This window comes from Bos javanicus, chromosome 20, assembly GCF_032452875.1.
Source record: "Bos javanicus breed banteng chromosome 20, ARS-OSU_banteng_1.0, whole genome shotgun sequence".
In the NCBI taxonomy this organism is placed as follows: Eukaryota; Metazoa; Chordata; class Mammalia; order Artiodactyla; family Bovidae; genus Bos; species Bos javanicus.
In genome coordinates this window covers 28,549,689-28,576,095 of record NC_083887.1, presented here as the reverse complement: position 1 = coordinate 28,576,095, position 26,407 = coordinate 28,549,689, and the positions used below count along the sequence as shown (strand labels likewise).

The 26,407-nt window shown below is 40.1% G+C and overlaps 1 protein-coding gene across 9 annotated transcripts in view; it reads right to left on the bottom strand.

The window, feature by feature from the left end:
- The window catches only part of EMB (embigin), a 167,291-nt gene that overhangs the window by 64,893 nt on the left and 75,991 nt on the right, over positions 1-26,407 (bottom strand). For all 9 annotated transcript variants that reach the window (XM_061393576.1, XM_061393577.1, XM_061393575.1 and 6 more), the window contains exons 2-4: positions 23,064-23,153; positions 20,733-20,822; positions 17,531-17,620 (exon numbers count right to left, since the gene is read on the bottom strand). In XM_061393576.1, coding sequence (XP_061249560.1) covers positions 17,531-17,620; positions 20,733-20,822; positions 23,064-23,153 — 270 coding nt within the window. The remainder of the gene's footprint in view (positions 1-17,530; positions 17,621-20,732; positions 20,823-23,063; positions 23,154-26,407) is intronic.

Sequence of the window (26,407 nt, the reverse complement as noted above, 5' to 3'; positions counted from 1 at the left end):
TTTATACATTTCAGCAGATGTACATGCACAAATTATACTAGGTACTAGTAACAGGAGAAAATGTTTCTAGATCTGCTGTATTTGGTCCTGAGCTTCTGTTTTCTGTAAATTTTCCTCGCTCTAGGACAGCCATAAATCCTAGTCCTGTCTGTCAAAGAAATCTACTTCTTCCTAAGAGTCTCTGTCTATAGAATATTCTATCCTGCCACATTACAGAAAGTGCTTTCTCTTGGGTTAAAAATGGCCTACTTAACCTGATGACTTCTTTCCAAGCGTGTTTTTGTCTGATGTCTTCAAAACATCAGATGTTGCCAGAGACTACCTCTATGTGCTCAGTCATATCCAACTCTTTGCAACCCTATGGACTGTAGGCCACCAGGCTCCTCTGTCCATGGGGATTCTCCAAGCAAGAATACTGGAGTGGATTGCCATACCCTCCTCCAGGGGATCTTCCCAACTCAGGGATCGAAACCAAGTCTCCCACATTGCAGGTGGATTCTTTATCATCTGAACCACCAGGGAAGCCCCACTCCTCAAAATTCCCTTTGTGTGCTCAGTCACTAAGTCATGTCCAACTCTTTGGGACCTCATAGTCTATAGCCCACCAGACTCCTCTGCCCATGGGATTCTCCAGGTAAGAATACTGGAATGAGTTGCCATTTCCTTCTCCATGGGATCTTCCTGACCCAGGGATGGAACCAGTGTCTCCTGTATCTCCTGCATTGGCAGGAGGATTCTTTACCACTGAGCCACCTGCGAAACCCGAAATTCCCTTAACTTTGCTCTTGTTTCACAATCCTAACATTGTGAAAATGTGTACATTAATTAATGTGTACATTAATTCTTCCAACTACCCCTAAATGTTGTTCTCCCTTGGGACTTTGCTCTCTAGTCTTTTTACTTTTCAATTTGACCTTCCCATGTTGGACTCAACTATTATTTCTAATATCCTTTATTTGTAAAACTGTTAGCTCCATTCAAGACTTTCTTCCTGACCTCCAGGCCCACAGCTCCAGCTGTCTACTGAGCATCTAAATCTAGATATCCCAAATGTTCTTCAATTTCAAAAGGGCCAAGGGAGATGCATTAGCCTTCTCTTCTCCTGACCCCTAAGAAAATCACATCCAGTAGAATTCAGTTGATTTTTATCTCTGAAATGTAAGATTTGCCCAATTGTCTCTAACCCCCTTACTTAGAGGCTTTGATGAGATTGAGAACATGCTACCCCCAAAATATGGCACCTTGGTATACTAACTATCTTAAGCTGAAGGAGTTTGTGAAAACAGCAGAAGCAGGAAGGTCACTGGCATTCCCTTTGCCCACCTCTCCTGAAACAGCTCATAAAACCCTGATACAAAGGTGCCCTCTCTGTACTTGGGGGAAAGGAGCATCTTTATCTCCATAGACAAAGGGACACATAGAAGAATTCTAACAACAGGATTTTCTAAATTTCTCCCAGTTTATTACATGTATCTCATACTCTCTATCATATTCTCCTATAACTATTCACTTTTCATCAAGCCTAGCACAAAAATATGCAGATTTAACTGTTTCCTTGGGTCTTCATTTCCTTATGAAGGATGTGTGTCACATAAAACTTACATTAAATTAATATTCATGCTTTTCTCCTATTAATCTACTTTTTCAGTTTAATTTTCACACCCAGTCAGGGACCCCCTAAGAGGGTCCAGGAAAACCTTCTCCTCCCCTACACTTTCATTATCTTTCACCAGGACCAGAAAAATGACTTCCTAACTTCTCTTGACTACAGTTCCTCTTCTGCTTGTTCTCTATAACAACAACAAAGTTGTCCTTCTAAAGCAAAACTTGGATTATTTATCTGCTCTGATTAGATACCTTTCATCTGCCAAAAAAGTGGGGGGGGGGGGTATTCTTTTTCTTTTAATCATAGAAGGAACACTTACCATGAGACCTACCATCTCATCTGTAGGCACACTGCTGTATAGTAGAACTGACTCATCTTGCATAACTGAAACTTAGTACATTTGACTAATACCTCCCCATTTCCCCCTCCCACTAGCCCCTGGCAACTACCACTATATTCTTTGCTTCCATGAAACTGTCAGTCACTCACTTGTGTCTGACTCTTTGTGATCCCATGGATTGAAGCCCACCATGGTCTTCTGTTCATGGAATTCTCCAGGCAAGAATACAGAGGTGGGTAGCCATTCTCTTCTCCAGGGGATCTTAACTTAGGGCTCAAACCTGGGTCTCCTGCATTACAGGTGGATTCTTTACCATCTGAACCACCAGGGAAGCCCTTGCTTCTTTGAATTTGACTATTTTGGATACCTCATGTCACAACAGCCAAGATACAGAAACACTCCATCCATCCATCAGTGATGAACAGACAAAAACAATGGGGTATATACAAACAGTGAAACATCACTCAGCCTTAAAAAAGAAGGTAATTCATTCAGCAACAATATACAGCAACACTGATGAACTCTAAGGACACCATACCCATGGACACCACACCATGTGAAATAAGGCAGCCCCAGGACAAACACTACACAATTCCACACATATGGAGGGGTCTGCATCTCTGTAGTCTCTGCTCATAGCAGTCACAGCCTTTGCTGGTACTGCATGGCTCCTCAGAAGACTGAACTGGTTTGGTTTATTCCCCTCCTTCATTTCTGAAAGGAAAGCTGAGTTTGTAAAGAAAGTCTCAGGAAGTCAAAATGTCTAGGACATGTGGCAGACATGAGCATGGTGGACATGTGGACATGCACCATCACTCAAATCTCCAAAACACCCTTTCATATCTGACAAAACTCTGCTTTAGGGATAAAGTCTTTGTAGACATCTGTGAATCTCTTTCCCAGGTCTGAGTTGAGTTTACTCCTGCTGAATGCTGCTCAGCCCAAGTCTTAACTTCTGCAGGGTTCCCCTGTTCAGAGCAAAGAGAGCTGGGCCTCGCTGCAGGGCAAGAGATGCTCAAGGTCAGAGAACCCAGAAAAGGCAATTTGATTCTTGCATTATATCTTTGGCCCCTCATAAGGCTGATGACAAACTTTTCTGGGGAGAACTGGCAGAGAGATGCCGTGCCATTATCACTCCTAGCAGGAAGCAGTGTAGAGGTATTTATGTTCCAGAAGGTGGTTCCAGGGCACCACGCTCTTCTTGGTGATGCGGTTAACTGGAGCCTCCCAACATAGCAGGAAGTTAGAATATGAATCATTCCCCCATTTCACAAGAGAGCGGCCTGATGTCAGGGGCTCTTGTAGGGGGAGGGCAAAACAAAGTATACTGGACACTTCAATTTCCCCATTTCTAAAATGGGACAATATATATTTTATGAGACAGTAGAAAGGATTAAATGAGCTATCATGAAAAAGTAGTAGTCATATAACATAGTAATTGCTGAATAATTACCCACTTCTTTCCTCTCACCATTTATCTCACTGGGGGTTATAACAAAGTTATCATGTATGTTGCTAAAAGTTATATATTAATTATATCATTTAATCCTCACAGCAGTTCCACAGTGTTAAGTGCCATTATTCTCTCACTATTTCATGGATGAGGAAGCTAAAGCAAGCAGAGTTTGACTATCTTGCCCAAAATCAAGCATAAATATAATAATAGCAGAAAATCTCAAACTTAGGTGTGGCTGAGTCCAGATTCTTATAACCAATAAATAGTATATCCCAGCTCTCAAAGATGTGAAATGCTCATAACAATGGAAATAACTTCATCACTTTCAAACTACTGAACCAAGATTTTAAATGAAAGAAAACATTAATAGAAGATGAAACAAATTTATAACATAACAATATATTTCTTCTGCTTGCTCCTCAGAAGAAAAGCTGTGACAAACCTAGACAGTATATTAAAAAGCAGAGACATCACTTTGCCAACAAAGGTCCATATAGTCAAAGCTATGGTTTTTTTCAGTAGTCATGTACAGATGTGAGAACTGTACCATAAAGAAGGCTAAGCACTGAAAAACTGATGCTTTTGAATTGTGCTGGAGAAGACTCTTGAGAGTCCCTTGGACAGTAAGGATCAAACCAGTCAATCCTAAAAGAAATCAACCTTCAATATTCATTGAAAGGACAGATGCTGAAGCTGAAGCTCCAATACTGATGGGAAGAGCCAAGTCATTGGGAAAGACACTGCTGATGGGAAAGACTGAGGGCAGGAGAAGAGGGCAACAGAGGACGAGATGGTTGGATGGCATCATTGACTCAATGGACATGAGTTCGAACAAACTCCGGGAGATAGTAAAGGACAGGGAAGCCTGGCATGCTGCAGTCCATGGGGTAGCAAAGAGTCAGATACAACTGAGCAACAACAACAAAACAATACAGCAGTGTGGTACTAGATGAATGATGTGATTAACATTTTTAATTAAAAATTCTTTTCTTCTCCAGTTTGAGACACAATTGCCATATAACACTATAATAAGTTTACAGCATAATGTTCTGATTTATGTACATTATGAAATGATTACCATAAAAGTTTAAGGGCATCCATCACCTTATACAGATAGAAAATAAAATGAAAAAGAAAAAATATTTTACCTTGATCAACATATTTTAAACATTTATACTTTCAACTAAATGCTTCCATTAAAACTGCAGTGTAGTCTTTCTTCTTGCCAAGTCACTCTCCAAGCCTTAACTGTTATCTCACTGCTTTTTATATATGCTAGTGTTTCTGCAGCCTGATTTCCTTCCCGTGAAGAAATCACAAGCATTAAAAACATGTAAAAAGTTTTATCTCTAATATGAAAATATTTTTGGTTAGCAAAAAAATAGTCTGTCTATTTAACTCAATGGACAATGTTTCAACTTCCCCAAAACTCCACAAGTGCAATGCATTTCTGCTGTTTTACTGTGTTATAAAAGCATCCATGACATCTACATCTCTCAAACCATACTCATTTGCTCAGTTCCAGAATTATATTTTTAAAAAGAATGTTCTTTAGTTCAGAGTAATTTACCTCTGTCCCAATACAGTCTTAACATTTTAAATGTATATGAACCTTTCTCAACATAAAAAAAAAAAACCTGCATAAAAAATTGGCAAAGGACCTGAACAGAAACTTTTCCAAAGAAGGCATACAGATGGTCAACATGCACATGAAGAGATGCTCAACATCACTAATCATAAAGGGGCATGCACATCAAAAGCACAGTGAGATATCACACCTATCAAAATGGCTATTACCCAAAAGCCAACAAATAGCAAGTACTGATAAGAACGTGGGAAAAAGGGAACCCCTGTGCACTACTGGTGGACACGTGAAGTGGTGCACCCATTATGGAAAACGCTATGGAGGTTTCTCAAAAAATTAAATATAGAAACACCATACAATCCAGAAACTCCATTCCTGGGTGTTTATTCAAAAAAACAGAAGCATTAATTCTAAAAGATACATGCACCCCTATATCCACTGCAGCATTATTTACAATAGCCAAGATATGGAAGCAACCTAAGTGCCCAATAAGAGATGATTGATAAAGAAGATGTAATCTACACACGCGCACACACACACAGGAATATTACTCAGCCATAAAAAAATAATGAAATCTTGCCATTTTGCAACAACATGAACGACTTGGAGGGTATTATGTAAACCAAAGTAAGTTAAAACAAGACAGTTCCATTTGCAACACGAAGGACCTAGAGGGTATTATGCAAACCAAAATACGTCAGAGAAAGAAAATTACTAAATGATTCCACTTCTATATGGGATATAAAAAGCAGAACAACTGAACAAACACAACCAACCAGAAACATAGTCACAGAAACAGAGAACAAACATATGGTTGCCAGAGGGGAGGTGGGGAGAGGGTTGAGAGAAATAGGTGAGAGAGAATAGGAGGTATGAACTTTCTTACAAAATACAGAAGTCACAGATGAGAAATATACAGTGTGGGGAATATAGCCAATAATAATGTAACATCTTTATATGGTTACAGATGGTGTAGACTTAACTAGACTTATAGTGTTGATCATTTTGAAATATAGAGAAATATATAATCCCTGTAATATGCACCAGAAACTAAAATAGTGTTGTAGTGTTATACTTTAAAAACAAACAAACTCATAGAAAAAGGTAATCAGACCCATGATGACCAGAGGTGGGGGTCTGGGGAAGGGAAACAGGATAGTGGCCAAAAGGTACAAACTTCCAATTATAAGATAGATAAGTACTAGGGATGTAATGTACTTCTTGCTTCTTCTGTCTGCCCTCTGTTGGATGAGGGTAAGAGGCTTGTGCAAGCTTCATGATGGGAGGGACTGCCTGTGGGGAAAACTGGGTCTTGCTCTGATGGGTAGGGCCCTGCTCAGTAAATCTTTAATCCTAGGTAGAGCAGTGTTCCGTTGCTGTTAGTTGTTTGGCCTGAGACGACCCAGTCCTGGAGTCTACAGGCTCTGTGGTAGAGCTAATGTTGACCACCAAGGGGACTTATGCCAACACATGCCTTCCAGGATTGGTGCTGCCAGTGTCCCGGTCCCCACAGCAGGCCACTGCTAACCCATGACTCCACAAGAGACCCTCAAACACACACAGGCAGGTCTAGTTCAGTCTCCTGAGGGGTCACTGCCCCTTTCCCCTGGGCCCCCTGCACAAGGTTTTGTTTGTGCCCTCAAAGAGTTTCTGCTTCCCTGGATCCCATGGAAGTCCTATAATCAAATCTAGCTGGCCTTCAGAGTCAGATTCTTTGGGGATTCCCAGTCCCTTTGCTGTATCCCCAGGTTGGGAAGTCTGATGTGGAGCCTAGAACCTTCATAACATTGTAAGAAATTCTTTGGCATTACTGTTCTCCAGTTTGTGGTTTGCCTACCCAGCGAGTATGGGATTTGATTTTAATGTGACTGTGCCCTCCTACTGTCCTGCAGATCAAAAAGCAACAGTTAGAACCAGATAAGGAACAATGAACCGGGTTCAAAATTGGGAAAGGAGTATGTCAAGGCTATATATCGTCACCTGGCTTATTTAACTTAAATGCAGAGTGCATCATGCGAAATGCTGGGTTGAATGAATCACAAGCTGGAATCAAAATTTCCAAGAGAATTATCAACAACCTCAGATAGGCAGATGATACCATTCAAATAGCAGAATGTGAAGAAGAACTAAAGAGACTCATGATGAGGGTGAAAGAGGAGACTGAAAAAGCAGGTTTGAAACTCAACATTCAAAAAACTAAGATCATAGAAACTGGTCCTATCACATCACAGCAAATAGATGGAGGAAAAGTGGAAATAGTGACAGATTTCATTTTCTTGGGCTCCAAAATCACCGCAAACAGTGACTCAAGCCATAAAATTAAGACACTTGTCCTTGGAAAAAAACAATGGCAAACATAGACAGCATATTAAAAAGCAGAGACATTACTTTGCCGACAAAGTCCATATAGTCAAAACTCTGACTTTTCCAATTCATGTACAGACGTGAGAGTTGGACCATAAAAAGCACTGAGTGCTGAACAATTGATGCTTTTGAATTGTGGTGCTGAAGAAGACTCTTGAAAGTCCTTGGGACAACAAGGAGATCAAACCATTCAATCCTAAAGAACATCAACCCTGAATATTCATTGGAAGGACTGATGCTAGAGCTGAAGCTCCAATACTCTGGCCATTTGATATGAAGAGCAGAATCATTGGAAAAGACTCTCATGCAAGGAAAGATTGAGGGCAAGAGAAGAAGGGGATGACAGAAGATGAGATGGTTGGATGGCATCACTGACTCAATGGACATGAGTTTGAGCAAACTCCGGGAGATAGTGAACAACAGGGAAGCCTGGTATGCTACAGTCCACGGGATGGCAAAGAGTTGGACACAACGTAGCCACTCAACAACAACAAAAAGGGATGTTATCCTGTACAACAGGATAAACATGATTAACACCTGCTGTATGTTATATATGAAAGTTGTTAAGAGAGTAAAGCCTAACAGTTCTCATCATAATGAAACTTTTTATTTTTTTGCTCATACCACATGACTTGCAGGATCTCAGTTCTCTAACCTGCAATTGAATCTGGGTCACAGAAGTGAAAGCCTGGAATTCTAACCACTAGGCTACTAGGGAACTCTCTTAATTTTTTTATCTGCATAGGATAGTGGCTATTCAATAAACTTATATGGTAATAATTTCATGATGTATATAAGTCATATTATGATGTATACCTTAAACAGTGCTATATGTCAATGATATCTCAATAAAACTGGAAGGGGAAAAAAAGTATGTGGACCTTTAAGCCATTTGTAACCTTCCACTCCAGTACTCTTGCCTGGAAAATCCCATGGACGGAGGAGCCTGGTAGGCTGCAGACCATGGGGTCGCGAAGAGTCGGATATGACTGAGCGACTTCACTTTCACTTTTTCCTTTCATGCATTGGAGAAGGAAATGGCAACCCACTCCAGTGTCCTTGCCTGGAGAATCCCAGGGACGGAGGAGCCTGGTGGGCCGCCGTCTATGGGGTCGCACAGAGTCGGACATGACTGAAGCGACTTAGCAGCGGCAGCAGCAGCAGCAGACCTTAATGGGTTCATTTAGGAATCATATCATGTGAAATAAAAATCTACTTTGTTCTTACATTTAAAAAAAAAAAACAAATGGAAAAAGCAAATTAAAATTTTTCACATAGGACAGTGTTTCCAAACATGCTTTAAAAATAGAAACTCTTATTAAAAAGAGGTAAGTACATTAAGGACATTATGCTAAGTGAAATAACCCAGAAACAGAGAAAAAAATACTGTATGATTTCACTAATATGAAAGTGAAAGTAGCCCAGTCATCTCCGACTCTTTGCGACCCCATGGACTGTATAGTCCATGGAATTCTCCAGGCCAGAATACTGGAAAGGGTAGCTTTTCCATTCTCCAAGGGTAGCTTTTCCATTCCCCAAGGAATCTTCCCAATCCAGGGATCAAATCCAGGTCTCCCGCATTGTAAGCAGATTCTTTATCTGCTGAGCCACAAGGGAAGCCCAAGAATATTGGAGTGGGTAGCCTTTCCCTTCTCCAGCAGATCTCCCCAACCCAGGAATCGGACCCAGGTCTCCTGCATTGCAGGCAAATTCTTTACCAATTGAGCTATGAGGGAAGCCCCTTCACTAATATGTGGAATCTAAAAAGAAAGTCAAATTCAAACAAGCAGAGAGCAGAATGTTGATGTTATCAGGGACAGAAGAGGGGTGGGGACAGGGTGATCAAAGGGTATGTATGAGGTTGCAGTTACATAGAGTGAGTAAGACTAGAGAGTCTAAGACTTTACAGCTACTATATATAGGCATAAAGACTATAATTAATAATTCTGTATAGAACACTGGAAATATGCTAAGACAGTAGGTTTTAAGTGCATTCTTCACACACAAAAAATGATAACTATGTGAGAAGATGACATGTTAATTAGCTTGACTGTAGCAACATGTATGTGTATGTGTGTATAGGCATGTTGTGTATCTATGTACAAATTTTAAGTGTGTGTGTGTATATATATATATATATATGTATGTGGAAAATTTTAACTAAATAGATATTCCAAGTCAAATGAGATCTAAATCACAGGTGACAACAGAGTATGCAGTTCAGTTCAGTCGCTCAGTCATGTCCGACTCTTTGTGACCCCATGAATCGCAGCACGCCAGGCCTCCCTGTCCATCACCAACTCCCGGAGTTCACTCAGACTCATGTCCATTGAGTCAGTGATGCCATCCAGCCATCTCATCCGCTGGCGTCCCCTTCTCCTCCTGCCCCCAATCCCTCCCAGCATCAGAGTCTTTTCCAATGAGTCAAGTCTTTGCATGAGGTGGCCAAAGTACTGGAGTTTCAGCTTTAGCATCATTCCTTCCAAAGAAATCCCAGGGCTGACCTCCTTTAGAATGGACTGGTTAGATCTCCTTGCAGTCCAAGGGACTCTCAAGAGTCTTCTGCAACACCACAGTTCAAAAGCATCAATTCTTCGGCCCTCAGCTTTCTTCACAGTCCAACTCTCACATCCATACATGACTACTGGAAAAATCATAGCGGATTATAAAAATACTAATATTCCCCCCCCCAAAATAATCCATAGATTCAGTTAAAAGTCAGTCAGATCCAAAAAGGATTTTTTATGGAACTTGGTTCCAAACAAAAAATCCACTTGAAAGAGTAAAAGTACAGGAATTAGAAAAAGCTAGTTTTTGAAAAAAAGTAACAAAAGTATAATGTTTCAAGAAGTAATATTAATTTGTTAGTGATGCTGGAAAACACCAAGAAAATTAATGATATAAAATAAGCAGAAATTTTCAGATTGCAAGTTGGAAACAGTAGACCAGAAAATCAACTTAATTACCATCAGATTTGTTTTTTCATGGGTTGTAAGATAGAAATCATCAAAGTGTAACACATCTATTACGTGTGGGTGTTGCTTGACATGTGCATGCATGCATGGTAGTACATCAGTTCACAAGGTAAATCGTTCCTTACTTTGTAGAGCACTATTAAAAGTTTGAAAAACATTTAAACGGTAGAGAAACAAAATAGCATAAGGGAATTTGTAATATGATCAGGGTGGTATTTCAAAATAGTAGGGAAAAAAAGAACTATTCAGGCAAGGATTTAGGGACATTTGGGGACATATATAAAATAATATGTCTATATAAAATAATACATCTATATAATAATGTTAGTGTTCTATCACACACAATACAAAGAATCATGTTTTAAATGGTTTAAAAATGGAAGGTTAAAAAACTCCTATGAAAATATTAACAGAAATGTGTAAATAAAATTTAATACACAATAAAAAAAAAATGTAAAAAATTAAAGAAAGAATATTTGCAATTTTTCTAAAAAGTAAAAATTACTACTCAAAATTTATAGCTGTCTCATTTGTATAAACTGAAGAGCATATAAGCCCAATGGCTTCCCTGGTGACTCAGACAGTAAAGAATCTTCCTGCAATGCGGGAGACCTGGGTTCCATCCCTGAGTCTGGAATATCCCCTGGAGAAGGGAATGGCTATCCACTTTAGTGTTGTTGCCTGGAGAATTCTATAGACAGAAGAGCCTGGCAGGCTACCATCTCTTGGGTCGCAAAGAGTCAGACACTACTGAGCAACTAACACTTTCACTTTTTTCATAAGCCCAATAGACAATTGAATAAATGATATTAACATATAAATGCACACATATACGTCTAACTCCAGAATGCAAATTAAAACAACAGGTAGACCTTTTCATGCTCATAATAGCAAAGAGTTTAGTAACATCAAGGCTGGTCAGGATCTAGAGAAAATTATACTCAAATATGCAAACGGGGGGAAGGATTAAATTATCAAGATACTTTGGAGGCCAGTTTGCAAGTAGGTGTTAAAATGTGCATAGTTTCTAATTCAGCAATTCTATTTTGTGGTATTTATCCTAGAAGAACACAGACAACCATGCCCAGAAAGAGATATGTAGAAGTGTCTGTTGCTCTATGGTTTACATTAGAAAAAAATTTAAGCAAACTAAGGTCTCTTGAGAGAAAAATACCCAAGCCTGTGTATCTATACTGTACACACAGCTAAAAGAACATGCTACATGCATAGATGATATGGCTAGAGCCCCCAGAATTAATGTTGGAGGATGACCAAAAAAAAGCAATTTTCAGATGGATACATATGGGTTTATAATATTAATATTAAAGAATAGCCAAAAATACTATATAGCTTCTATGGTTACTACACACATAAACACATACATTGTACAGAGATTACCACTGGCAAAAAGAGAGAGATCTGAGAATGGAAGCAGTGAATAGTCAAGTCTGACAAGTTTTGTTTTTATCCCCAGAAGTTCTATTCAGCTATTTTTCAAAAGTGATTTTTTTTCCCTTTCAGTTTTACTGAGACATGCTTGACATACAACCCTATGTAAGTTCAGTGTGTACATCATAATGACTAGACCTATATATATTGGAAAATGATTATCCATCACCTTATACAGATACCCCCCAACATATATATATATATATATTTTTAATAGCATAATGTTCTTTTCTCATGTTTCAAGTATTGCTTCCTTCACATCCTTCCCCGGTATTCTAGAGTCTGAAGTTCTAGAAGGTGTAATCCCACTGCTCCTTAGTGGATGCTCAGTGTTAGAACTGCTTCACTGCACTTCACATTTCTGTCTCGCAAGCAGGTCCAAATATGAACTGCACAGCCAAGGAGAACGATTCCTCCTTCCACAGATGTTTTTCATTTGCTTTCCTGCAGAAGTATCACCTGTCAGGGTCATTTTTGTGTTATTTCTCAGGTTGGAAGCTCCTGTATCATGCAAGTAACGTAAATCTGAATTACAGCCTCAGGGAGAGCAGGCTCTTGTCTTAGAAAACTCATGGAAATCTTTTGTTTTGGTGCAGAACAAAGCTACAACCAAGAAGCCAGCTGAGCATCTCCTTGTGCTCATCAGCTGTTTTTTACACTATGTGAATCCTTTCTCTGTGTTTATAGAATTCTGAGGGTTTTCAGCTCCAGCTTTCTGGGGCTTTTCAGTTCCAACTCCCCTCTTTGCCTAAATTCAAGGCCTTGTTCTAAGTCTGTGGCTATGAGAACTCAAGTGCCTTGGCAACAAACACAAGGAAACCTAATATGACATCAATTCACAATTGGATCCCTAGTCTAATTATAATTCTTGACAAACAACTTAAGTTAATTTTGCAGTGTTTGCCTTTATAAACTTCCCCATTTTGTAGTCCAGTAGAACACAATTCAAGTGCTTCCTGAATCTGTCTCCTGGGCTATAGTCTTCCATTTGGCTCAAGTAACACTCTTTTCCATTCCTATTATAGACTGGTTTATTGATTATATCTTTTGGCAGTACTTAGCTATATACTTAAAAGATTTTATATTTAAAAGAATGAATGTTGCTATATTTTAGATTTTCTAGATGTGTCAAGAGAACTGTCAGATTCTCTAATTTATTGTGGGCTAGAAATAACATTTTAGTATTTCTTCAAATGAATTCATTTTTATTTATGTAATTTAAAATTCATTAAAAGATGCTGGATACATATCAGAGAAACAGAAACAGTACTTCTCTATTTGCGCTTTACTGGGGACATAGCTTTTAACTTATTTCTCAAAGATGGGGAGGATCTGAAATCAGCAAAAGGGCAGGGAAAAGGCTTTTAATTGATCAGGTTCCCTGTCCCACTTATGCTCAGCACCATCATCTAACTTTTTGGTGAAATTTTTTATTAAATGTTAACAACCATGTGATTATTAAATCATCTGTCTCCCCACGCTGAGGGGACAGGGAACAGTAATACAGCTATTCTTTTTTATGTGTCAACCAGTGGTTTACAATTGAGGATAATTTTGTCTACTAGGGGACATGTGACAATATCTGGAGACATTTTTGGTTGTCACAACTTGGTAGGTGCTGCTCAAATGTAGTGGATAGAGAGGCCAGGGATGATGCTAAACATCCTACAGCGCCCGCAACCATGCACCCCCTGACCCCAGCAACAGAGAATTATCCAGCCCAAAATGTTAATGTTTATGATAATGAGAAACTCTAGCGTAAAACAAAAGCTGCTGACAGCTACTATCAATTGTGTTACTATGACGGATCCCTCTTCCACCTTCTCTTTCACTCTCTGTATATATTAGGATTCACAATCCTTTTCCTCTCTACATCAACAGTCTACATAAGATTTGATAACTGGTGATCTGCTTCTGAGAAACATCCTAAACAAGTACACCTCACTGGAATCATCCTCAGATCTTCTCAGCAACAAAGTGTCTGAGCAGCCAAATGTAAGGGACAGTTGTTTCTTTCAGTTCAGTCGCTCAACTGTGTCCGACTCCTTGTGATCCCAAGAACCGCAGCACGCCAGGCCTCCCTGTCCATCACCAACTCCCACAGTCCACCCAAACCCATATCCATTGAGTCGGTGATGCCATCCAACCATCTCATCCTCTGTCGTTCCCTTCTCCTCCTGCCTTCAATCTTTCCCAGCATCAGGGTCTTTTCAAATGAGTCAGCTCTTCGCATCAGGTTGCCAAAGTATTGGAGTTTCAGCTTCAACATCAGTTCTTTATGTTTTCACAAACTCACTGACCAGTCACTTAAGCCTGGAATCTGAATCCTAACCCTAGACTTCCTGTCTAGCTGGTCTAAACACCATGGCTGCCTTTCCCTTCCTGGACTAATCTTTCCAAATTTTACTCTGTGCTTTAATATACTCATCTGTCCCTCCAATGCCTGCTTTGTCTACCTCCCTGTCTCATCAGGTCCTTGCCAGGACAGCTAATCACATCTTAAAATGGTAAATAAAATGTGCCAGTGGGGACAGCCTATGCCAGCATTACCAGGGTAGTCAAGAAAACTGCCAGCAGATGTTTTGATTGTAACCTCTTTGGTTAAATTGTAACACACTGATGGAGACACCAATCACTAACATACACAGAGGAAGAAAAAAATAAAACAATAAAGAAACACTCTGATTGCTGTAATACAAACAATGACTTCTGAATATTGACCCTGGGAAACCTAGCACAGTGATGTAAAAATAGTCCATTATTAAAAGATCAATTTTGAAACCCAGTGGTATCAGACAACTGGAAAAAAAGCATACCTTATTCTTAGGTCAGTTGTACTTTTACAATATATCCACTATCTAAGCAAGTGCAATTTCCATGACAAACCTATTTAGCAAAGAACAATTAAAATACCCTCCTTTTCATTGTTTTTGAAACTTTTTCCATAGTCTCAAAAACAAAGCTAAGTTTCCTTAAAATAGGTATAATTATATTAGGAACACTGTTGAAAGAAATGAGTAACTGGGCATTAAGAAAGGCTGCGTACATAGTATAATGGTTAATAGCATAAGCCCCTGGTGCCAGAGAGTCTGGTTTGAAAATCAAACTCCCAACTTACCACCTGTGACTGTGGTCCATTCACTTGGTCTCTCAGTGCTTCTTTTTCCTCATGAGCAAGTTGCAAATAGTAGCAGTATCTATTGTTTAGGGTTCTTATGAGGTTTAAACTCAGTTATGTGTAAAAATACACATCTAGACATTACCTTGTATCTGTTAGGTAAATTACTAGCAATATTTTTAAAACATAAAACCAGTAGACAATTTGCTATCATGACTCAAAGGTCACACTGTTCACTCTCCAAGGCACAGGACCTGTTTCTCAGTCTCAAGCATCTTTGAGTCAGTATGCTATGAACTGGAGCCAACTCTACAACCAATGTCCACATTTAGATCTCTCTAAAAGAGACATTTTGTCCCAAAAGAGATGAATTTTTAAAAAGGCCACAGGAAAAGAGAAAATAATAAGCAACAAAACAGAAATGTTGCTAAGCACAATTCAAATAAACAAGGTGAAAATATATGAAAACATTCTCTTCATGAAGTACCTTAAAACTCCTAGTGATAACAAGAAGAAGAAAGCCTATGGTTCCTAATAAACTTGAGTACACCTTCAGATTTAAATTCTATATTTCAATAAAGGCAGTTCCTAAAACCAAACTTTTAGATACAAAGGCAACCAGAACAACAGCCTACCATAAAAAGGGTCACAGCTCAGAGACGCTGTGTTTCAAAGAAAAGTGAAAGTGAAGCTTGATCAGTCTTGTCCAACTCTTTGCGACCCCATGGACTATACAGTCCATGGAATTCTCCAGGCCAGAATACTGGAGTGGGTAGCCTTTCCCTTCTCCAGGGGATCTTCCTGACACAGGGATCAAACCCAGGTCTTCTGCATTGCAGGCAGATTCTTTACCAGCTGAGCCACAAGGAAAGCCCAAAGTTAATGTCATTTTTTTTTTCCTTTTTTGAGTAAAATCAAATCCAGACTTAAGGAATAATTATATTCCAAACATCTACTGCAATAGGGGAAATGCTGCAAGCTTTGGATCTACAGGCATCTCAACGTCAAATAGAAAAAAACAATTTTATAAGAAGGGGTAAGAGGGCTGGAAGGAATCCTTGAGAAGAAATGAAGCTTTTACCCAGTGGTAAAAGCAGACAGCACCACTGGACTGGGGTAATGCATTTACTGCTTACACAGACTGGGGGCAAGCCAAAGTCCAGGGGTCTGAGAGGAAAAGAAAAGCATGACTCAAGTTTGATCAGGCCAAGGTAGACAGGGTGTTGTGTTAGTTGCTCAGTCATGTCCGACTCTTTTGTGACCCCATGGACTGTAGACAACCTCTGTCCATGGAAAACTCAGGCAAGAATATTGGAGTGGGATGCCATTCTTTCTCCAGGGGATCTTCCTAACCCAGAGATCGAACCTGGGTCTCCTGCATTGCAGGCAGATTCTTTACCATCTGAGCCACCAGAGAAGCCCTAAGGCAGACAGTGAGTAATGGATAGTTGTGGACACCTGCTGTCTTGGATACTGTATGAACACTGGTTTTAATAGCAGTATCAGAAAAAAAGAGTGGCTAGGAGTGAAACCCTCCAAACAGGTTAAGTAAGTAAATAATCAGCCTGACATCAACTAAAAGTCCAATTTTTACTCCTTCTGTGGGCACCTGATCCTTCTTGCACCTGAGCTCCACTATACAGGATAAATGAGGGGTGTGCTCCTGCCAGCATTACCAGGTTAATGAATAGATGTGCAAACTTATGTCCTTACATAAATCTCTCTTAAAGAAACACTCCATCCTAACACAGGAAACCAACCATTAAAACTTGTGAAAAGTAAACCAACAAGCAGCAACACAGGAGTGTGGTGATTCCTTTTTACAAGACGGAATACACTCCAAATACTAGAGTGGGGACATCTGGAAACAAACAGGAGTGGCACAAAGGCATATAGATGTTCTTCTGTCAAAAAACTCACTGCGAACATTCCAATGGTATCAGATTTCAGGGAGGGCACACCTTTTACTCACATTAAACAGAAACAGGGAAACCGTTCTTAAGACTAGAGGACAGTTAAAGACTGGACATAGGATTGGATAAAACTTATCAGTGACTTAATAAACAGGATTAGAATTTTAATTATACTTCTAATATTGTTCTAATATTGTTACTAAAACAGATAACCACTCTGAGTCATTTAAAGGGCTCTGAGATTACTTTTAAAACACTGGAATCCAAAACTGTGAGAAGAAAGCAGACCTGCATTTTATTTCTGGATTCTTTACTTGTTTTTCCATTGCACTGTCCCTGACTCATAGGTAACATCTTTAATTTCTTTGCCTAAAGCTCTTCCAGTAGATACATGAATTCTCCTCTCAAGGCAGAGTGACTTGAATGGCTGTACCAGCAAGGTGTGAGGACAGCAGAAGAGCATCTGCAAACTAAAATGAACCCTCCCCTCTCCTCAGCTGTCTTTCTTCTAGAGAACTTTTCTTAACCCTCCCAGCTGGACTGGCTGCCTCCTCCCGGCACTGGAGTACCTCACAGGTTTTAGCTGTATGAGATACTGGTGTGTTTCTCCCACCAGACTGTGAGCAGAATTTAGTACTGCATAAGGCAAAATACAGTGGCTTAATTAAAAATAAAAATTATCTGGGTATTATATTATTTGAAACATGAAACATGATACATTTACCAGTCATTGATATGCTATGACTCTCCAAGGAAAGGTTAGAGGACTTTGTCATCATTTCTTCCTGGACAGGTAGACTTATAAAAGGTGCAGCTGTAAGAAAAAGAACATATGATTACATGTTATTATCAAGGTTAAATGACTGCATAAAAGCTATTTCACAGCAGCTAAAATACTATATTGTATATACACAATATTAATGAGATATTAATGTACATACATAATATTAATGTTTTCAGGAATCTCTGATTCATTATGTTTTAATATGCTCCATAGACATTTAGAAACACACTGAGCTAATGAGTGTAACAAAATTTCCAGTCTATATTTTTTCCTGAAAAATCCCTACTGACTTGTATCAGTTGACTTAAAAAAAAAAAACAACTTTCCTTATCCTACAATTTGTCATTTCTTTCTAATACATAAATGAAGACACTGAGAAATTAGATAAAGAGTGCCAGAAAATAAAAGACATCGAAAGGCAGGGAGCAGATGAGAGGACAAAAACGGACAGACAGATCATAATAAAGGACATAAAAAGTGAAGACAGAGAGAATGTACTGGGTGCTGGAGGGCGGACAGCACACAACACCTGTGCCTGTGCAGCGAAGTCTGTGCTGCTGTTTTCCAGCTCTGGGGACAGTACAGCCTTGTTTGCTTTTGTTTTCAGTTGTTAAGTCGTGTCCAGCTCTTTGGTGACCCCATCAACTCTAGGCTGCCAGGATGCTCTGTCCATGGGATTTCTCAGGCAAGAATACTAGAGTGGGTGGCCATTTCTTTCTCCAGGGGATCTTCCTGACCCAGGGATAGAACCCACATCTCCTGCATTGGCAGGCAGGTTCTTTACCACTGAGCCACCAGGAGCGCCCAAATAAGGAGAGTCTTTATTCCAAAAATTCTACTGTAATCGGGGAAATGCTACAAGCTTTGGATCTACAGGCATCTCAGTGTCAAACAGAAAAAAAACACTTTTCTTGTATACAGAGGAGTAAGAGGACTGGAAAGAACTTTTAAGAAGCAATGGGGCAACCTAGAGGGGAAAGCCGACGGCAGCACTGGACTCAGACTGGGGGCAAGCCGAAGGTCAGGGGTCTGAGAGGAAAAGAAAAGCCTGACTCCAATTTGATCAGGCCAAGGCAGACAGTGAGTAATGGACAGTTGTGAACACCTGCTCTCTTGGATACTGTAGGAACGCTGGTTTTAATAGCAGTTATCAGAACAAAAGAGTAGTTATGAGAGAAACCCTCCAAACAGGTTAAGTAAGTAAATCATCAGCCTGACATCAACTAAAAGTCCAATTTTTACTCCTTCTGTGGGCACCTGATCCTTCTTGCACCTGAGCTCCACTATACAGGATAAATGAGGGGTGTGCTCCTGCCAGCATTACCAGGTTAATGAATAGATGTGCAAACTTATGTCCTTACATAAATCTCTCTTAAAGAAACACTCCATCCTAACACAGGAAACCAACCATTAAAACTTGTGAAAAGTAAACCAACAAGCAGCAACACAGGAGTGTGGTGATTCCTTTTTACAAGACAGAATACACTCCAAATACTAGAGTGGGGACATCTGGAAACAAACAGGAGTGGCACAAAGGCATAAAGATGTTCTGTCAGAAAACTCACTGTGAACATTCCAATGGTATCAGATTTCAGGGAGGGCACACCTTTTACTCACATTAAACAGAAACAGGGAAACTGTTCTTAAGACTAGAGGACAGTTAAAGACTGGACATAGGATTGGATAAAACTTATCAGTGACTTAAAAAACAGGATTAGAATTCTAATTATACTTCTAATATGGTTCTAATATTGTTATTAAAACAGATAACTACTCTGAGTCATTTATGCAGAGTACATCATGAGAAACGCTGGACTGGAAGAAACACGAGCTGGAATCAAGATTGCCGGGAGAAATATCAATAACCTCAGATATGCAGATGACACACCCTTATGGCAGAAAGTGAAGAGGAACTCAAAAGCCTCTTGATGAAAGTGAAAGTGGAGAGTGAAAAAGTTGGCTGAAAGCTCAACATTCAGAAAACGAAGATCATGGCATCTGGTCCCATCACTTCATGGCAAATAGATGGGGAAACAGTGGAAACAGTGTCAGACTTCATTTTCTTGGGCTCCAAAATCACTGCAGATGGTGACTGCAGCCATGAAATAAAAAGACGCTTACTCCTTGGAAGGAAAGATAGCATATTCAAAAGCAGAGACATTACTTTGCCAACAAAGGTTCGTCTAGTCAAGGCTACGGTTTTTCCTGTGGTCATGTATGGATGTGAGAGTTGGACTGTGAAGAAGGCTGAGTGCCGAAGAATTGATGCTTTTGAACTGTGGTGTTGGAGAAGACTCTTGAGAGTCCCTTGGACTGCAAGGAGATCCAACCAGTCCATTCTGAAGGAGAGCAGCCCTGGGATTTCTTTGGAAGGAAAGATGCTAAAGCTGAAACTCCAGTACTTTGGCCACCTCATGCAAAAAGTTGACTCACTGGAAAAGACTCTGATGCTGGGAGGGATTGGGGGCAGGAGGAGAAGGGGACAACAGAGGATAAGATGGCTGGATGGCATCACTAACTCCATGGACATGAGTCTGGGTGAACTCCGGGAGTTGGTGATGGACAGGGAGGCCTGGCGTGCTGGGATTCATGGGGTCCCACAGAGTCGGACACGACTGAGCAACTGAACTGAACTCTAAGTCATTTAAAGGGCTCTGAGATTACTTTTAAAACACTGGTATCCAAAACTGTGAGAAGAAAGCAGACCTGCATTTTATTTCTGGATTCTTTACTTGTTTTTCCATTGCACTGTCCCTGACTCATAGGTAACATCTTTAATTTCTTTGCCTAAAGCTCTTCCAGTAGATACATGAATTCTCCTCTCAAGGCAGAGTGACTTGAATGGCTGTACCAGCAAGGTGTGAGGACAGCAGAAGAGCATCTGCAAACTAAAATGAACCCTCCCCTCTCCTCAGCTGTCTTTCTTCTAGAGAACTTTTCTTAACCCTCCCAGCTGGACTGGCTGCCTCCTCCCTGCACTGGAGTACCTCACAAGTTTTAGCTGTATGAGATACTGGTGTGTTTCTCCCACCAGACTGTGAGCAGAATTTAGTACTGCATAAGGCAAAATACAGTGGCTTAATTAAAAATAAAAATTATCTGGGTATTATATTATTTGAAACATGAAACATGATACATTTACCAGTCATTGATATGCTATGACTCTCCAAGGAAAGGTTAGAGGACTTTGTCATCATTTCTTCCTGGACAGGTAGACTTGTAAAAGGTGCAGCTGTAAGAAAAAGAACATATGATTACATGTTATTATCAAGGTTAAATGACTGCATAAAAGCTATTTCACAGCAGCTAAAATACTATATTGTATATACACAATATTAATGAGATATTAATGTACATACATAATATTAATGTTTTCAGGAATCTCTGATTCATTATGTTTTATATGCTCCATAGACATTTAGAAACACACTGAGCTAATGAGTGTAACAAAATTTCCAGTCTATATTTTTTCCTGAAAAATCCCTACTGACTTGTATCAGTTGACTTAAAAAAAAAAAAAAAACTTTCCTTATCCTACAATTTGTCATTTCTTTCTAATACATAAATGAAGACACTGAGAAATTAGATAAAGAGTGCCAGAAAATAAAAGACATCGAAAGGCAGGGAGCAGATGAGAGGACAAAAATGGACAGACAGATCATAATAAAGGACATAAAAAGTGAAGAGAGAGAGAATGTACTGGGTGCTGGAGGGCGGACAGCACACAACACCTGCGCAGCGAAGTCTGTGCTGCTGTTTTCCAGCTCTGGGGACAGTACAGCCTTGTTTGCTTTTGTTTTCAGTTGTTAAGTCGTGTCCAGCTCTTTGGTGACCCCATCAATTGTAGCCCGCCAGGATGCTCTGTCCATGGGATTTCCCAGGCAAGAATACTAGAGTGGGTGGCCATTTCCTTCTCCAGGGGATCTTCCTGACCCAGGGATAGAACCCACATCTCCTGCATTGGCAGGCAGGTTCTTTACCACTGAGCCACCAGGAGCGCCCAAATAAGGAGAGTCTTTATTCCAAAAATTCTACTGTAATCGGGGAAATGCTACAAGCTTTGGATCTACAGGCATCTCAGTGTCAAACAGAAAAAAAACACTTTTCTTGTATACAGAGGGGTAAGAGGACTGGAAAGAACTTTTAAGAAGCAATGGGGCAACCTAGAGGGGAAAGCCGACGGCAGCACTGGACTCAGACTGGGGGCAAGCCGAAGGTCAGGGGTCTGAGAGGAAAAGAAAAGCCTGACTCCAATTTGATCAGGCCAAGGCAGACAGTGAGTAATGGACAGTTGTGAACACCTGCTCTCTTGGATACTGTAGGAACGCTGGTTTTAATAGCAGTTATCAGAACAAAAGAGTAGTTATGAGAGAAACCCTCCAAACAGGTTAAGTTAAGTAAATCATCAGCCTGACATCAACTAAAAGTCCAATTTTTACTCCTTCTGTGGGCACCTGATCCTTCTTGCACCTGAGCTCCACTATATAGGATAAATGAGGGGTGTGCTCCTGCCAGCATTACCAGGTTAATGAATAGATGTGCAAACTTATGTCCTTACATAAATCTCTCTTAAAGAAACACTCCATCCTAACACAGGAAACCAACCATTAAAACTTGTGAAAAGTAAACCAACAAGCAGCAACACAGGAGTGTGGTGATTCCTTTTTACAAGACAGAATACACTCCAAATACTAGAGTGGGGACATCTGGAAACAAACAGGAATGGCACAAAGGCATAAAGATGTTCTTCTGTCAGAAAACTCACTGTGAACATTCCAATGGTATCAGATTTCAGGGAGGGCACACCTTTTACTCACATTAAACAGAAACAGGGAAACCATTCTTAAGACTAGAGGACAGTTAAAGACTGGACATAGGATTGGATAAAACTTATCAGTGACTTAATAAACAGGATTAGAATTCTAATTATACTTCTAATATGGTTACTAAAACAGGTAACATTTAAAAGGCTCTGAGATTACTTTTAAAACACTGGAATCCAAAACTGAGGAGAAAGCAGACCTGCATTTTATTTCAGGATTCCTTACTTGTTTTTCCATAGCACTGTCCCTGACTTAAAGGTAACATCTTTAATTTCTTTGTCTAAAGGTCTTCCAGTAGATACCTGAATTCTCCTCTCAAGGCAGTGTGATTTAAATGGCTGTTCCAGCAAGGTCTGAGGACAGCAGAAGAGCATCGGCAAATTAAAATGAACCCTCCCCTCTCCTCAGCTGTCCTTCTAGAGAGCCTTCCTTAATCCTCCCAGCTGACTGGCCGCCTCCTCCCTGCATTGGGGCACACTGCCCTCATCACATTTGACTCCCATCTCACTATATTATAACTGTATTAGGTACTGGTGTGTTTCTTCCTCCAAACTGTGAGTAGAGATTAGTACTCCATAAGGAAAATACAGTGGCTTAATTAAATATAAAAAATTCTCTGGTTATTAAATTATTAGAAACACGATGCATACCAGTCACTGATATGTTATGACTCTCCAAAGAAAGATTAGAGTACTTTGTCATCATTTCTTCCTGGACAGGTAGACTTTTAAAAGGTGCAGCTGTAAGAAAAAAGAACACGTGATTACATATTATTATCACAGTTAAATGACTGCCTAAAAGCTACTTCACACAACAGCTAAAATGCTGTACTGTATACTATTAATGAAAAATAATGTTTTCAGGAAACTCTCATTCACTAGGTCTTCTATGTTCCACAGACATTCTGAAATACACTGAGCTACTAAATGTACCAAAATTTCCCTTCTGTTTTTTTACTCAAAAATCCCTACTGCTTTACATCAAGCGGCTTAAAAAACAAACCTTCTCTTATCCTACGATTTGTAATTTCTTTATAAAATATAAATGACGACATTGAGGAATTAGATAAACAGTATCGGGGCGGGGGGAGGGGGAAGGCATAGAAAGGCAGAGAGAAGATGAGAGGACAAAAGGGGACAGAGAGACCATAATAAAGAACATTAACAGGAAGGAGAGAGTGTGCCGGCTGCTAGAGAACAGGGACCACACAGCGGATCCACAGGAGAGTCTGCGCTGCTCTCCGCTACGGTCACAGCCCAGCCTGCCCTCCACCAAACTGACTTCCAGTCTTGCTATGTCACTGGTTTCTTCTCTCGAAAACTTTCATCAAAAAAGCAAGGTTTCTGTTTCCATCTGTCGCATTCTCCTCAAAGAATCCTTTTTTTTTTTTTTCTAAACACCAGCTATTCTCTATTTGACTTTAGGACACAGACATTACCTCCCAGGAAGACTACCCCAACTCTACCAAACAAGGCAGAGAAGGAGAAAGGCTCATTACTGTAAACTTGACTGCATTCTGAAAACTTTTCATTTACTTTAAACTTGAGCCTCTTTTATACCACATTTTTAAAAATTCTCTGCTTAAAAAGTTATTCCATTTGCAAGATTAGATTTCTAGTTGTTTCTTTTTCTAACATGTATGAAAAATGTTACCAAAGCAAGTTATCATTTTTGTTGCTTCAGCTTACACACCGCCTTTACAATATTGCCTAATTTTTTTAAAAAGTATTTTGAAGAACCTAACTCTCCAATATACCATGTTACAAAGATTTGGTCACTTCTAATACAATCTTGGAAGGTAGGATGCAGTTTCTCATAAAATCATCCTTTAACAAATAACATACCTAAATCACACTGCTCTCCAGGACTTCCCTGGTTGCTCAGCTGGTAAAGAACCCACCTGCAATGAGGGAAACCTGGGTTCGATCCCTGGGCTGGGAAGATCCCCTGGAGAAGGGAACAGCTACCCACTCCAGTATTGTGGCCTAGAGGATTCCATGGACTGTATAGTATATGTACGCTTTATATTTATGTTGGGCTTCCCCAGTGGCTTGGATGGTAAAGAATCCACCTGCAATGCAGGAAACCTGGGTTCCATCCCTGGGTTGGGAAGATCCCCTGGAGGAGGACACAGAACCCACTCCAGTATTCTTGCCTTGAGAATCCCCAAAGACAGAGGAGCCTAACTCTCAAATAAGCCCATGGTCCAAAGATTTGATCACTTCTAGTACAATCTTAGATAGCATATTGAAAAGCAGAGACATTACTTTGCCGACAAATGTCCGTCTAGTCAAGGCTATGGTTTTTCCAGTGGTCATGTATGGATGTGAGAGTTGGACTGTGAAAAAAGCTGAGCACTGAAGAATTGATGCTTTTGCACTGTGGTGTTTGAGAAGACTCTTGAGAGTCCCTTGGACTGCAAGAGATCCAACCAGTCCATTCTGAGGGAGATCAGCCCTGGGTGTTCTTTGGAAGGAATGATGCTAAAGCTGAAACTCCAGTACTTGGCCACCTCATGCAAAGAGTTGACTCATTGGAAAAGACTCTGATGCTGGGAGTGATTGGGGGCAGGAGGAAAAGGGGACAACAGAGGATGAGATGGCTGGATGGCATCACTGACTCGATGGACGTGAGTTTGAGTGAACTCCAGGAGTTGGTGACGGACAGGGAGGCCTGGCGTGCTGCGATTCATGGGGTCGCAAAGAGTCAGACACAACTGAGCGACTGAACTGAACTGAATACAATCTTAGAAGGTGGAATGCAGTTTCTCATATCCTTTAACCAAATAACATACCTAAATCACACTGCTCTCTGACAGTGATTATTTAGGAAAATATGCCCTGAGTTTCTCACTAGGCTGTCAAGAATACAAACTTCTCCTTCATCCACACCTAATATTCATTCATTCATATTCTCTGTCACTCTCTCTCAAACACACAGACATAGCCAAAAAATTTATCAACATGAAAGTTCCTTGTTGTTATTGGGCATAGCTCACTTAGAGGTTGCATTAAAGAGAAAGTATCTCAAGGAGATCAAGACAGATGCTCCACTCTATTATCTGTTCTGTGAAGCCTACAGACACAAGCTTGGATATTAGTACTTCCTTCGCTCAGGAGGTCTTTCCACTTAGCCTAGCCTACTGTACAGTGGAATACCATCATGAAGGTCTTCCATCACACTCTATCCCTGAAACAAGCTCATAACCCTTTTGAGATGGTCTGACACTTATTATCATTATTATTATCCACACTATCAACAACAATATGAGTGACATAAGCTGGAAGAAACACTGTCATTCTCATTTCACTTAAATAAGTGAACATAGAGAGCATACATGCAGGATGTCAATATGGAATATAAAGCTACATGGATCATAATGATATTGACTGAGGCCCACCATTTGTGACAGTCATTAAAATTTCAGAGTAGCACCCATTCATAATGTTGACTATAACTAGCCTGTGTGTTGTATACAAGCTTGCATGTGACCTACTGAATATGAAGCATGATCTACATCTTTGAATGACTCTGGTGTTGGAAGAGAACTGGAGAGAACACACCATGGAGATGAGGCTGGGTTATCTTCACATTTTGCATCATCAGGACATGGATGGATGGGTCCACCTAGGGTCTACATTAGAGCAAGAATCAAAAAAGGATCTAGGCTTGGCTTGGGCAAAAATCTGAATTTACGGAAGTTGAAGGAATAGGAGAAAAAGGAAACACCAAGCTTAAAGAGTAGGAAAACTGAAATAATTCCAGTTATTCTAGCTGTTGTGACTACTTCCAATTGCCAGCTCCTATCTTAAAAATATAACCAGACATCCACAAACCAGCCATCACCTGTATCCTAACTTCGTATTGCCTTTAAAGCATTCATGATCAGGCTCCAGATTCCACTGAAGTCCCAAGTGCAAAAGGGCATGTCTACTGTTGTGAATTTTGTCTTGGGAAGACCTTTAAGAGTCTTCAGTACAAGAGCAGGGCAGTC